At 40.5% G+C, this 15654-nt stretch overlaps 1 protein-coding gene across 1 annotated transcript; it reads left to right on the forward strand.

The window, feature by feature from the left end:
• The first annotated feature begins 288 nt into the window (after positions 1–288).
• grpr (gastrin-releasing peptide receptor) lies at positions 289–8448 on the forward strand. The gene is made up of 5 exons (XM_056412768.1): positions 289–297; positions 3336–3661; positions 6349–6700; positions 7707–7820; positions 8167–8448. The coding sequence occupies exons 1-5, from the start codon at positions 289–291 to the stop codon at positions 8446–8448; spliced, it is 1083 nt and encodes a 360-aa protein (XP_056268743.1).
• The last annotated feature ends 7206 nt before the right edge of the window (positions 8449–15654 follow it).

Below are 15654 nucleotides of genomic sequence, written 5' to 3' on the forward strand. Positions count from 1 at the left end.
TATTCTGGTGTTTATTCATGCATTCATTTATTTATTTATTTATACTTAAGTCATTTTGAGTCCTGCATATATAACGACACATAGAAGCGTTTTCCGGTTAGCAAACTTAATTAACCCATTCATGTCATTATCGTAACCATAGTCCAAAGGTGTCTGTCAACTTTCTTTTTCTTATAAGAGGTTTAGATGTGAAATTTAGAGATTTACCCCTTTTCAGGCAGGGGGAGATAATTAAACTGTCCTTGTGCTGAAAGATTATAGGAAGAAAGTCAGAGAGCGAGAGCGTTCATGAGCTTGGTACGTCACATTTTGTGGTTCAAGAATAACCTTTTCATTGTGGAACTAATGCATTTTATTGTATCTTTAAGAAGGCCAGAAGGATGGAAAATATTTAAAAGATGATCGATGTTTTTTCCACCACATACGCACCTGTGTATACATACCCATACATTCAAACAGGGGGGAGACGTTTTTCTGTCCCTCGGCCCCTTCTTTCTTCTCCCCTATGAAACCAATTCTGACTCTTGTGCTCCTGGTAGTTCTATCTTTCCTCCACACAATGGCTCTGGACACGGCGACACCTTTTATACCTCATTCAATGAAAGCACGTCAAATCTCCCTGCAGCTCTTGACAAACCACATCGATAAGCAGGGCTTAGAGGTGTTCTCTCACTGTGCCACATTGCACCCTGCTGTATTTCTGCCCATCGTTGTTTCTGTGTTTGAATCTGTAAACCTGTGTTGGAGAAGGCCTGTATTTCAATGAATCACCAGGGATGGTCCTTTCGTGGATAATTTCTCTGCTTGAGTGCCTGATGATGGCCTTTCGGTCCATATTCCTCTCTGGTGCCTGTGAAGTTCCATTATCCAGAGCCAGCTGAGGATCCATATGCATCACCAGGAACCCGCTGAGTAATTGGAGGATGTAGACCCAACAGGGATCAGCTATATTCAACCAGTCAGTTTGTGAAAACATGTGTCTCATAGTGCTCGTGCGTAGGACTGCATAGGTCCTGGTTATGGCTGGATCTGAACAAAGCCCACAACACCCTTTAAAGAGAAGGCCGTACTAATGGTTACACCTGCAGGCGCCCAACACGTTTCGGTAATCTAAATGTCGGTTGGTCGGGCCACCACTTTGGTCCATTCTGAAGTATTGGTTCTAAAATTTGGTTTAGATGGCTCTGATGACTCCAGTGTTCTCCTGAATTTTGTTCTGCCACCAACACGTTTTCTCTTATCCAGGGACATCTCTCGTCATCTGATTGATGGATTGACCCACTAGTTTGTACAGATGTACATGGTTCACAGAGGATGAAGGTTAATGACTTAAACTTGAGATAAATTGTCATTATTTTTTATAGTAAAATAACTGCACACATATTCATGCCCCCTTCGGATGATTTGTAACAACCTTGGTGATCCTTTGACTGGTCATCTACCGCCATCTTCTGGTCAACATGTTAATTTGTCCGATAATTGGCTTCATCGCGGAATGCCTGCAAGACGAAAGACGAATGCTATTTAGCAAATGTCACCGTGCTTAGATGAATTGGTAGAATATGGTAAACATGATAGCTCTTCATACCAGCACATGAGCATATGGACATGTTACCAGACTGACATTAGCATCAGCTCAATGCCTTTTGATTACAGCAGTCCATAAAAACAATCAATGTTGGCTGTGGGCTGCAGTCTCACGACACACATTGAGCAAGAGGATGAACAGGTGTTTAGTCTGCTATTTGGTTCTTGTCAGTCGAAAACATATTCATCCCATCGGGGTCATTGGCAAAAGGCAGCACACACAACACATGCATAGCTGAACAAGAAGAATACAAAAACAGTGAAATGGTTATATCAGCTATAACTAAAGCGCACAAAAGCAGAGCATACGAGGAAGCCATACAAAAGGATGGCAAAGAAATCAACTGACTCAAGATGTTCGGAAATTTTCGTTAAACCTTGGTAGAAAAAGAAAGAAAATGAAATCTTCAATTCTCTCTTTCAGTCCAACTCAGACTGCACGTTAAAGGCCAAAGAAAGACTATTTTTGGGTTACTGGGTTCTTGGGTTACTGATGGATTTATTGGATTCACGCGCACTTCAGTCAACCAGCGTCTCAATCCACCGTCGAACTGTACAAATACATTTAACAAAGGTTAGCGTTCACATGACATAAAAACAGTTTGGACAGAATATGCGCGACGAAAACATGAACATAAAACATAAAGAAGGTACCTCACTGGCTGCACACAACCAATAGGGAATGGGTCCACTTCGAAATACTTATCTTGCACTTAGTTAAACTTCTTACAAATATTAACGCGCATGTCGTTTTGAGATGGTCGCAACCAAATGCGTCCCAGCGCAACATAGGACACAAACATAGTTCCCATCAAATGCAAATAAAACCAAAACCAATATTCAACAAAACGAGTTGTACAAATAATAATATGCAACTAAACTTATTAAAAAAGACATAAATAAAAATCACTACAAAATCACTAGGCCTACAGTGTCTGTAATTAAGTTTTAGAAGGTGCTAAGCAACCATATGTCTTTACATCCCATAAGTGACTGTCAAACATTGCCTGGAATTCAACGCTCTGAGCAATAATGACCGTCTCAAGTCTCATAATAATGGGAACATGTTGGGTTTTAGATTTATTATAAATCAAGAGTTATCTTTGCACTTATTTGATCCAGCTCTGTACCAAAGGCACGTTGTGCGTCTTGATGGACTTTATGGGATTCAAGGCAGAGAGTGGACATTTAATTGCGTAGTCAGGCATTATTTGCACTTATTTCCCCTCTGCTGTCTAAAGTGCTAATAACGTACTTGGGGGGACCATGCAGCTTGTATTCTAAAAAAAGGCAAATATGCTTCTTAATTCTACAACGTACATATATGATGTGTAGACAGACAGACACCGATATATATATATATATATATATATATATACGGATAGATGGATGTATACAGACAGATACATGGTAGATATATAGCTATAGATAGATAGATGGATAGAAAAAAGATAGAAAGAAAGTAATAACGATAATGTAATTGTATTGGATTCTTGTTTCTTATATTCAATGACAGACATGCACACACACTGATTGCTCTTAGTTGCATGTTGTGCCCACAACTCTAAAGTTGAACACACAATTGGCACCCGGTAGTGTTGACTTCTTTCCAAAACACCAACGGTCCTGTCCAAATGTCTCTAAGTTCTACCTAAAACTGTGAAGAAAAAAAGAAAAAGAAAAAAAGAAAGAAGACTATCTCGAGTGGGCGAGAGATCTGTGCCCAAACGCGTAGCGCTGCGCCACAGCTCCCCACGGCACGGACGATGTGGTTCACTGGCGTGGTCATGGCTTCAGTTTACGGCGTGATCAGCGTGTTGGGGCTAATCGGCAACATCACGCTCATCAAGACCTTCTGCTCCGCCAAATCCATCCGCAATGTGCCCAATCTCTTCATGTCCAGTCTCGCGCTCGGGGACGTTGTACTGCTGGTGACCTGCGCTCCGGTGGATGCCAGCCGCTACCTGTCAGAGGAGTGGCTGTTCGGGAGGGTGGGCTGTAAAGTCATCCCCTTCATTCAGCTCACTTCGGTCGGGGTGTCCGTGTTCACTCTCACTGCCCTCTCTGCTGACAGGTAGGCTACGGGTTCAGTTCTCATCATGTTATTAACATATGCTCTCTTTAAAATGGCCCATACAATGCAGTCTACTCCTCCAAACGTCCTCGTGTCTCCCACGTTGTGAAGATAGTCACAATATGTACATTGTAAATGTGGTATTATACCAATGGAAAGTAAATATTGAACTATGTTTTGATGGAGGGAGTATTGCGCAAGACAGCGTGCTTCTGTTTAAGGCTGCTCACACGAAGAGAGAGATTCATTTCTGTCAATTTCTATTTTTAATGTTCTTGACAACTTTTGCCTGCATGCGTTTTAAATCCTTGGCTGTGAGGGCTTGACTAGTGTAGCTTTATAATGTTGGATACATGTGTTCCAGGAGGCTGTAATTAAATATTAGTCGGCATTTACGTTTCAGTTCTTCCTCTCATTATTTCCCCTCCTTGGCCAGTTGTAAGGTTTTTTTCTTCTTCTCTCGACCAATGTGGCGCAACCCTTTATTGTCTCACAGGGTCGTCGTTAGCCATATTTTAGGGGGGCTTCAGCCCCCTCATAATGATTTAGCGTTATTGGCTTTAAAAGTTGATATCAATAAATTAGACTATTGTTTCTCACATGGACATGTTTTTTATAACTCTAACATGCTAAATATGAGCGTGTGTTCTGGTTTGTATGTTTTATCCCCCTTCAAATAAAAATCCAATCGCCTATCATCATTCTTTACGATATAATTCACGGGCACTAGGACCTTGGGGAGGCTGCTGCGCTGGTGTTCACACTCTGCCCAGTGTCTCTCATCAATGACAGTCAGGAGGTTAGCTCAAAGTAAATGATGCACAGCGTGAACTTGTAAGTCCAGGTAGTTTCAGAATGTGGTGAATTCGAAATACAAAAAATAACTATTGACATCTCTCTATTCTTTGCATTGCTATATATTAATATAATATTTTTTTCCATTGAATTGTATATTTGACACTGAAGTAGTTCATCTTTATCTCAGTGATAGTGTCCACGTGAACATAACATATCACTATGACCCTGAAATTCTGTCCCCAACAATGGATATTCGGGGCCCCCCAAAAAAACGCGCAAACACAACCGGGCATACTGCTCCCCTTGGGGCTTAGCCCCCCTTTCTTTGAATCCTACTAATGCCCCTGTTGCCTCACATACAGACCTTTCTGCCATTGTGAAAGAAGATGAAAATATTTTTTTTTTTAATGTTAAAAGAGACTGCATTTATTTCTCGTCTCGGAAAATGTATTGGAATCATGGCGATGTATGTTGAGCTGCATAACATTTAAAGGTTATATCAGCCGTATAGGCAACCTGCGGCCTACAATTAAAAAGTAAAGTTGCTTTGCAACCTGTTATCTTGTCACAAACATTAGCATGCATCTATATTTGTAATCTGAAAAATGTATCTCTGTCTCTCATTCTCATTTACAGGTAGGAAGAAAAGTCTTTAAAACAATCACAGACATCACAACAAATCTCGCCTAATTTGCCCCAGTATCTACCAGCTAAAAAGTAGCCAGAACTTGCGTCACATTATGAAATAGAAGTATAGAGCAGAGAAAATGAGCCGCAGCTCAAGGTTTCACTCGGATGGCTAAATTCTCTGTGTATCATTGGTAATCAATAAAAGGAATTGCATGCTGAAATAACAGGAAGGTGGTAAAGGAGGCTGCTGGTGATGTGATTGTTGACATTATGATACACCTGACATTTCTGTTAGTAGCCCACTGACTTTACACCCGCTCCAGACTTTCACCACTCCTTTTAGTTGAATCCATGATTTGGTCCCATAACCCCAGAACTTTCCTGAGAATAATCAAGCTTTCACATGTTCTTCATTATTTATGTAGTCCGGTGATGTATATCTGGAAACATTGGAAACATGAACTGCTTCTAGCTTTTTGGGGCATACTTTACATTGTGTTGTTTTGCTGAAATGCTATGTCTCAAGGTGAGTTACAAGCAACAAGTCGACTTCTGTTTACATCCCCCAAAACACATTGGAAATTATAGCCCCAAATTATAGCGCATGATTCACACAGAAGACCCCAAATACGTGTCAGTCTTAAAACCCTGCTCTCTAACCATAATTCATTACTGTTGAGTTGCCAGTCTATCGGTTTGCTCATCGTATGTATATTCTGAACATTCAGGGTTGAGAGGTTGAGCCAGGGACATTTGAAAAGGTGTCATTGTCTTGTTGTGCGGTTCAGTTCTTGGAAACGTGTCTAAAACCTGGCTGCTCACATCAGATCAAAATAAGTTTCATGTTTTTCAAGGTAATGATTTCATTTGAGCACTGCTGTGACACATTATCCTTAAATCGAGAGGCGTATATATAATTGTGTTTTCACTCAGTCAAACAAGATATACTTAAATAAACTGCGGAGGTGAAATGAGCATCCTCTAACCATTGTTAAATCATCATTTCTTCCACTATATTCAAAACGCCACCAGGGCAATATCATCTTCCAGAAAAGGCTTGTTTTCTTTATTCCTCATTGTCTATATTGCTCCCTTAAACAGGGTTAATCCGTTCCATTACTGAGAACAATGTTGGGATTAAATCGATTGCTCAAAGTATTGACTTGTCCTTCAGCCTGAAACTTGTTGTGCCTCTGCTCTCACACCCACCCATTCTGCCAACACATTATCTCTCCAACTTCTATCTCCACATCTATCAGGTACAAGGCCATCGTGAAGCCCCTGGACATCCAAACGTCAAGCACCACTACCAGCATTTTCCTGCGGGTGGCCCTCATCTGGCTCCTGTCCCTGGTGCTGGCTATCCCTGAGGCCGTCTTCTCTGACCTCCACACCTTCAACGTACCCTCCACCAATGAGAGCTTTGTCACCTGCGCCCCTTATCCCAATGCAGGGGAACTGCACCCCAAGATCCACTCCATGGCCTCCTTCCTCATTTTCTACGTCATTCCCCTGCTGGTCATATCCGTGTACTACACATTCATCGCCCGGAGCCTGATGAGGAGCGCCTCAAACCTGCCCGTGGAGGGGAACTTGCATGCAAGACGACAGGCCAGTGTTCAAACTACCAACCCTGGTGCTGTAGCTCAATCTTAGATCTAGCGAGCCCATGAGTGAAAAGTTAAAATATAAAATTTGAATCCACTGAAATCTCACCATTATCATATGTGTGGATTGTTTTATAGAACCTGGTTTGGAATTCACTCAGGTTAAATCGAAGCGCAACCGTAAATATATACAACTTACTGAAAAACTACCAGCAGGGCAAGATCATTTCTTTGCCCAAATTAACACCTGGCTGGAACATTTTGATGGGGTTGTTGCTCAAGAACGTCCAAAACTTAGGCAGACGTTTTGTAAGCACACCGCCTGAGTGTGAGAACAGGTGAAACTGGGACCTGGAGGACATCTGTAATCTCTAATACAGTGGTTCTCTACCTTTGTGCAGTGATGTAAAATATTTTTTCAGCCAAGTACTAGCAGAAAGCATTTTTGGTTGAAAAAAATATGTAATAAACAGCACTGTGCCATCAGTGTCTGATTTAAGAAAGAATATATAAAAAATCAGTTTCTGAACTTACACTTACTTTTTAAAAGATTTTTGAATGGATGCTAATTTTAAATATATTTACAAGAACCCTCACATACCCCCTTGAATGCCTTCGCGTACCCCGAGGGGTACACAAACCCCCATTTGAGAACCACTGCTCGAATACATGTGCAGCATGCAGTTTTAGCAGAAATCCAAGAAAAAGCAACTCTGATGTTTCTATTTTCATCCTATTCCCTTATATAATATATTTTATGAGATATCATCTGAATATATATTATATATATATATATATACATGTGATCTAAGGTTCTGCTATTCATGGCCACATATGTAATACTTACACAATCAATATCTCTACTACAATACATTATTCTTTCTATTACACGGATAATCCAATATATCAATCAATATCAATAAACAATCTGATACGGAAAGAGGCCATTCAGCTTCACACTGAGCACCTTTACATTTGGTTTTGACGGCTTTTCTTTCGACACTCAGCAGGTTGCATCCAGAAAGCGCTTAGCCAAGACCGTGCTGGTGTTTGTTGGCCTGTTTGCCGTGTGCTGGCTTCCTTGTCACGTCATCTACTTATACCGCTCTTATCACTACTCCCAGGTAGGCTGCACAAAGAAACACATGCTACCTGTTATCTGTCTCTATTATTTATTTCACAACAAATATGTGTCTTTATTCTGATCTTTATTCACTAGAAGTTCTTAAAAATCATCTATACCGTTTATTTTACTGATATTTAAGATGCATAAAAGTTGAACTGTCTAAAGAAGTAACTCAATATAATTTGAATATATCATGTATTAGCTCCTAGAAATCATAAAGCTACTGACCGAATTTTTTCCGGAGCACATTCCCATCCATAGGATCTACTTGTATTTGGTTACATCCCTCCTACATGCACACTTCTATTTGACTGTCTCTCCATCTTTCAAACCTCCATGACCAGGTGGACATTTCCCTGGTTCACTTTGTGTGCAGTGTCGTCGCTCGCTTCCTGGCCTTCAGCAACTCCTGCCTCAACCCGTTTGCCCTGTACCTCCTGAGCGACACCTTCCAGAAGCAGTTCAACCAGCAGCTGTGCTGCTGCTGTCGTATGATCCTCAGATGCTCCGCGCAGAGCCCGACTCATTACAACACGCGTGTGACGTCTGTCCGCAGCACACATCAGTCGGTGGGGAGCCGCAGCATGATCAACGGCAGACGGGTGTGTCAGGAGGACTGCATGTAAGGGACGTGAGTGTGTGTGTGTGTGTGTCTGCGTTTGAGTCATACTAGTTTGACTTTATGTTTTCACAAAAACGATTGATTATAAGAACTTAGCATGAAGATATACAGTTGAAATATTGTACCAAAAAGGGTACTCCCGTGTTAAAATATTGCACTTCCATAAAGTTGAGGGACTTGAGACAGACAGTGTCATTACTGTAAGAATTGTCGTCAAAGCATCAGAGCACAAGGGTCAAACTCTAAGGACTCTGGATCTTACATATTCCAGCCCTGTCTCCAAAAAGTAGATTTTATCGTATTATATAAATTGGTTTGACCTATTACACCTTACTGCCCGTGTTATGTTCACAGGCAGCTGTTTTTCCAGTGCAGAAGGTTTAACATTTTTGTCATGACATTTACTCCCGCATGTGTAGATTTAGGTAACAGAATAACTGAAAGGTAGAGAAAGACAGTTGTTCCTGCTCAAAGTGAATTGCCAGTAATTACCTTCGCATTGAAAATGCGGAAGGTAATGTTTTGATCGCCGTGTATTTGTATGCGTGCGTGCGTGCGTGTTATTCGCATAAGTGAAAAAGTATTAAACCGAATCGCATGAAATTTGGTGGGATGATTGGTTATTACCCAGGGACCATTTGATTCGATTTTGGGATTGATCGGGTCAAAGGTCAAGGTCATGGTCATGAAAAAGGTCAACATCTTCTTGAATCGCATGCCATTTGGTGGTCTGATTGGTTACTACCCAGGGACCATTTGATTAGATTTTGGGATCAATCGGGTCAAAGGTCATGAAAAGGTCAAAATCTTCTTTTTACCATAGGTCAATTTTTATCCAATTGACATGCAACTAATGCCAAAATGTTCATAATTCAATGCCCAATCTTGTGATATGCGAAGGTATGCGCTCTACCGAGTGCCCGTTCTAGTTTCCCATGCTTCAAGCCACAGAAGAAGTGTGAAACCATGGCAAACCTTCCCCTTAACTTACTGCTGGGAGCATCTGAACATAGCTGTAAAAACAGTCTGCAGCCATGCTAGGGGACAGGGTTGACCTTTCCCATAATGCAAGCTCACATAATCTCTGTGTGTACCCTGTCTACCTGGGAAATGACTTTATCTTTGAATCACAACACCTCCTGGTTGTCACACGCTGTTGTAAAAGTCTCTCAGCCCAAGCTGAGATCAACCTGAAGACATTTTCTTTGACCTGGTAAAGCTCCTCCAGAGACATGGAGGACATGATTGACTTATTTTTCACAAGCCGAGTTGAACTTGAGTCCTATTTGTGAAGCGTCCCTTCCAAGGACTCTCTAGAATTCAGTCGCCATAGATGCTCCAGTTGTCCTTCAACACACACAGAGGGAGAGCGACTTCCTTGTCTGCGCCAGTGACTTTACACCATATCTTCACACATATCTTCACACAGTCCAGAGTTGTTTACTGCAGACATAATGTTAAGAATATAAAATTTAGCAGCTTTTAGGGTTTCATTGAAATCTGACAGATTTGCAGACTTTGAGACATTGAAGGATAACATATTGCTTCTGTGAGCAACAATACAGTACTTTATGGACAGTATTTATGCAAGTAGACACATTTTACAACAACAATGTATCGAGCATTATTAGTTTTCAGAAAAGGCAAAATAAGGCAGGTCACACCTTAAGTAAAATAACCCAAATCACAAGCAATTTTATTTATGATAAATAATATGCTTTTGCTACAATGTTGCCAAAAGATTAAAGTCAGTGTCCTCTTTTATGTGGTATTGTTTTACATGGGTGAATTTTCTCCGGAAGCTTGATATTATGACTGCACCCTGTTGCTGTATGTGTATAATATTTCAAAATGTTTGATGCTATGAAGATAACTGTGAATTGTTGAGTGTATCTTAAATGTTAGCCGTCCTCATGGTTACACTGAGCGGTGGCTCACGTGTACACAGGGTGAAATATGAACAGTGAATGTAAAAGCATGTGTTATAAATCACATTTTGTAAATTTGTTCTGGATGATGCAATGTGTGTTTATAGTCTTTGTAGTCGTGAGCGGTAGCACAATTTGAATGCTGTTCTGAAGGAAATGAAATTGAGAGACTCTCATTGTTTATCTTAAACAAACTGCCTCGTGCATTTGAAAAATAAATGCATTCAAATTAGTGTGCATTATATTTATTGTTCATTATATTGCATATTGCATGAAAGTGGATCGTCTTCTGCATCTTTGCATTTTGGTTTAGTTCTGTTGACTGTATACATAGCACATAGTTTCTGCACCACTGTGCTCACTGGACATGATCATTCTGCACCGTCCGATGCTGATTTTACGTTCTCCATGTCACATCCCAATGTCCTAATTTGGTGTTTCGCGGAGGGAGAGGATCATGCCCAGGTGGTGATGAGTGGGTGTATGATTCAGTCTGGAGAGCGTTTGTTTAATTGTGGTGTAAGTGCTGTGCCAAATTTCTGTCCTGCAGGGTTTCAACAGTCTACTCAACATGTCATCTTTATAGTCAGGCTCATTCTGTGGAAAGTCTGCAGCGTAAATAAGGATTAGCTGTTGTATTTTATTATTTAAGGAATGAAAGAAACTCAAATCAAGACCAATACAAGCACATTGTGTTTGAGATCCCATTCAAAGCATCAGAAAGAAATCCTGCAGATAATGCTAAGTTAATTGCACAACCCTTAAAAACTCCTGCAACCCTGCGAGTATAATAATTAATGTTTGTAATCAATCAATGAAGATCCAGACTAAACTACTCTGTTTTTTATAATAATTTATTGTTTGATTAAAAAGTCTCAAGACCTTCTCTGTGCCAAACTGTGTCCATACCTCATACCTCACAGTGAACATCGAGCATCCGAGTGAACGAGAGGGACTTCACAACATCTTTGATTAGTGTCAGACTACATCTTTATTTCTTTTTATTTCTCAAATGAAATCTATTGTTCAAAATGGCATTATATTAAAATTACAAGATAATAATAACAGCTAGAATTGTATGTATTCATGCCTGTGGATTGTATATATTCAGCAAAAAATAATGTTGACCCTTTCATTTTGTTGCATGTGTGGTGTAACTATTATGTGGTGTCACTATTATGTGGTTAAAGGAAATGTTGTACAATATTAAGACTAATCGATGTGTTGCTGATAGGCATTTGTTTTTATGGTCTATCTACAACGTTTATGTTCTATTAACGTGTTAAACTATATTACATCGTTTTATTATCACCCATATTGCTCTATTACAATTAGTACAATTAGTAAAATTACAGGATTTGTATGAAATGTGATGTCCTGGAATTGTACATCACAAGTTCCTGACATCAAACAGAAAGAGATGTGGAGATGTTGAAATCAGTGTGAACCCAACATTTTTTTCTGGGGATCCTCTTTTTAGAAATGACAACCCGATTCACATAACGCCTTGTCTATAACTCACGAGGACATTATGCGTAAATGAGCGTACCTGATCATTTCTACGACCATTTCCGCATCGCATCACCGTCTGTTGAATTACGTAAGGTATAAGAAATCTACATTTTGATACATCACAAATAGGGTTTCTATGCATGTGTTACTGTATATGTTCATATGTTATGAATCAGACAAAATAAATACATTCAGGCGGAGTTAACTGTCTCTTGGTCTTCCCTCCATCAGTTAAACAAACAGGATGTTTCTTCACCTCAATCTTGTGTCCGTCGTCCAGCTGGTAGCAATGTTCACTTTGCCCAATATGGAGTTATCCATGTGTGTCCTGGTGTTCTCTTGTTTTCTTAATTTTGTGTCCATGCCGTTGACTTATAAAACAAAATACGGCATTAGCTCGACAGCATCCAGCTAGCAGAACCTTCCGGCTTTTACCGGGTCGGGTCTTCATGGAAGATAAGTGCTGGTGCTCACGCTCGCTGTCGTCATGTCGTTAAAAAAACGCTTGATGAGAACCTGCTGCTGAATCTATTTTCGGATGTTGATTGGCTAAATTGCATATCATTCATTTATTTCTTTAATCAGTAATTAGCTAAGTTGCTACTTAGACCCGCTTCTTTTGGGCCGAATCGATTCAGCCCCAGCGCAGCTGAGACATGCAGACAGGCGGAGGGGATGTGCAGATATTCGATTTTACAAATATTACTGGGTATATTCCATATTTTCAAAACACAAATATTGACAATTTATTAATTGTATTATTATAATTGTTTGTTTTTTTGTGGCTCAAGGTGGGGCCAGGCCCAGTGGCCCTCTATTGGCCCGCCGCCAATGCAAACAAGAATAGAACCACATGGGAAGAAGTGAGGGAGAACCTTACAAAATCATTGGCATGTCCTTATTTATAAGGCTATTCTCCACGTACTTCCATCGTATCTTTGGACGCTAATTCAGCTGAAAAACCCTGGAAGCTACCATCTTCGCTCTGTGACCTCTGCTCAAGGCCTCCTCTTGCTCTCCGTCCCTCACGTCCGTTTGGAAATGGGGAAAAGAGGTTTTAAGTTTGCTGCTCCTGCGGCTTGGAATTTGCTGCAGACAGACCTGGGTCTCCGGGAGCCGATCTCCTTAGGTGTTTTTAAAAATAGATTGAAAATATTGGAGGGAAATTCATCTAGCTGTCGATGTTTTATATGACGGAGGTATGTGCTCCTGTGTAAGCTGGGTCGTGTTGACTTGAGTCTTAGTTTTGGTTTTATTCATGCTGTGATTTTGTTTTTCGTTTTATATGTTGTCTGTCACTGTTTTATGTTGTATTGTATGGAACTTTGTGTGACGTGCTGCTGCTGCTGTCTTGGCCAGGACACTCTTGTAAAGGAGATTTTTAATCTCAATGAGGCATTTCCTGGTTAAATAAATTAAATAAATAAAAAATAATAAATAAAATCATTCAAACCAGGAAGCACCCTGGGTTTGTTAACACTAGGTAATACTTGGACAATGGAAAGCCAGATAGCTTATCGGTCAATAGCCAGGAATTCAAGCATTTCATTAAAGAAATGGCTTTAAAATCAAATGTATTGTATGTATAGGAAACTTGGTTAAAACCTACTTAAGATTTTGCTATACTTGGATATTCCGTAACAAGCTAATAAAGAGACCATGGGGAAGGAGGAAGTTGTGCTACATTCATCAAACAAGATATTCCATATGGGGGACTGTAAAAGGCAGACATATGGGTGGAAGTGTAGGAAAGGGGAGAGCAGGTGCATGGTGATGCTACAATCCATGCACATGGTTAGATTTGGATAGCCTATTAAGAATACAAGGACAAAATAGACATAAAATAGCATGATGTGCTGATTGCAAGGCTTACAGTACAATGTGGCGTTCTGTAAAAAGATTTAAATGGAAGTGTTTAAGATTGGATGAATGACAGGTAAATGGTCAAATTGTAAATGTCCTTGTATAGTGCTTTTCAAGTCTTCGACCACTTAAAGCACTACATGCTAGTGAGTGTGCTCACCTGTGCGCGCATCACGGCTGAGCGTTGAAAAGACACAGCCAGTGGTTATGACAAGCTAAAAGATGTAGCGAGACATTTTCATGCAATAAAATAGGAAGAACTACTACTGTGGGAGAGGTATGATGAATAACAAAGAGGATGGGAGGAGACAGAAGGGAATGGGATTACACCTGACATGATGTGGAAGGAAGGTTTGTTAATGAGGCTGCACACATTGTGTCGTGCCCCCGTTACCTGTTTAACGTGGGCCACTACTGGCTGCTCATTGCCGAAGGTTTAGACGCGTTTTTAGTAAGACCAAGAGTCCCGATCATTTCTCCTGTGGTTTTATGAACAATCATTAATTTCGTAGACCTGGCTCACATTCCGACAATCAAAAACTGTTAGCTCTCATCAAACAGCCACCTGACCTGGCCTCCCACTTCACCTCATTAAGTAGGGGCAAACGACACCTTAAAGCAAACTTGCCCCACCTAGTGGTGGGAGGTCCAAAGTAACAAAAACATAAGAAAATGGCTCCTACACATTGGGTATTGGTAGGAGAGTTTATAACTTGGTAAAGGATTTTCTGGTTGGAAGAAAACTTTATATACATATTGGGTCTGACATGTCAAATCAATAGAGTTGATAATGGTAGTCCACTACTTTCCATTATTAAGATTAAAGACATATTCACAAAGGTACCAGTGGCTATAAATAAGTCTCCTTTTTCTGATGATGGGGCATTGTGGAAAAAAGGAAGGAACATGGAACATGCAGTCAGAAAAGTACAAAAAGCAATTGATGAGGTGGTGTAGTGGAGGTATGATTGGGGCGTTAGATTATCAAGAGAAAAAATGCAGAATGTCTTTTTCACCAGAGGAAAATAAATAAAGGACGGGATGGAGCTAAGGGTGTATGGAAAAGGGTTGGGACATTTACATTTCTGGGAGTTTGATTCACGGTTGACATGGGCAGACAATATCAGGAAAATAAAGGAATACCAGATGAAGTAATAAGAATCAACAGAAGAACATCTAATAATATAGGCTAGGGTCTACACAGTGGAGATGGGGGCAGTGCTGGTTGCACTACGATGGGTGGAAAAAACTAAACAGGACCGTCAGCCCCAGTAAGGTCTTTTTATTCAAACAGCGGTTAAGATATACTGTTCCATGTTCTTCACAGCCACAAGAACAACTCATCAGGGAGGTCAAGTTGATTTCATGTGGGTTTCAGTGCAAGTAGGCATGGGTGGGAATGAGAGGGTGAATGAGTTGGCAATGAGGGCTTTAAAGAAAGGAACCACAGATATGCAAATTTGTGTCAGTAAAGCAGAGGTCAAGTGTATAATGTGGGGGAAAAATTAACCGAATGTGGCAAAAAAGGTGGGACACAGGGGAGAAAGGGAGACATGTATATCGTATTCAAACGACTGTCAAAGCTACAAGAGAAAACGGGATTGGTAGTGGGAACAGGAGACAGGGAACAGTGTTGACAAGGTTAATGTTGGGATGTTGTGCACTCAACAAAACACAGGAAATGAATGGGAAATACAGACGGACAGCATTAATGCACATTAACAGGATTACTGAGCATGAGTGAGGGGGCACAGGTTGTTAAAGAACATGATTTGTTCAGTTAAAGGTACTCTTTATTTGCCTCTGACCTTTAGTAGCACGATTAGTATTTGAGTGTTACCCCTTTCGTATTTATCTCGTGCATTAGTACCACGATGTGCATATGCATGGCATCCCGTCAGTGGTTT

The sequence above is a fragment of the Pseudoliparis swirei genome, chromosome 4 (genome assembly GCF_029220125.1).
Source record: "Pseudoliparis swirei isolate HS2019 ecotype Mariana Trench chromosome 4, NWPU_hadal_v1, whole genome shotgun sequence".
NCBI classification, from domain to species: domain Eukaryota; kingdom Metazoa; phylum Chordata; class Actinopteri; order Perciformes; family Liparidae; genus Pseudoliparis; species Pseudoliparis swirei.

Excerpts from the sequence above, each read along its gene's own strand:
- grpr (XM_056412768.1), top strand. Across the intron at positions 3,662-6,348 it reads ACTGCCCTCTCTGCTGACAG|GTACAAGGCCATCGTGAAGC; the intron begins GTAGGCTACGGG and ends CACATCTATCAG. Across the intron at positions 7,821-8,166 it reads GCTCTTATCACTACTCCCAG|GTGGACATTTCCCTGGTTCA; the intron begins GTAGGCTGCACA and ends CTCCATGACCAG.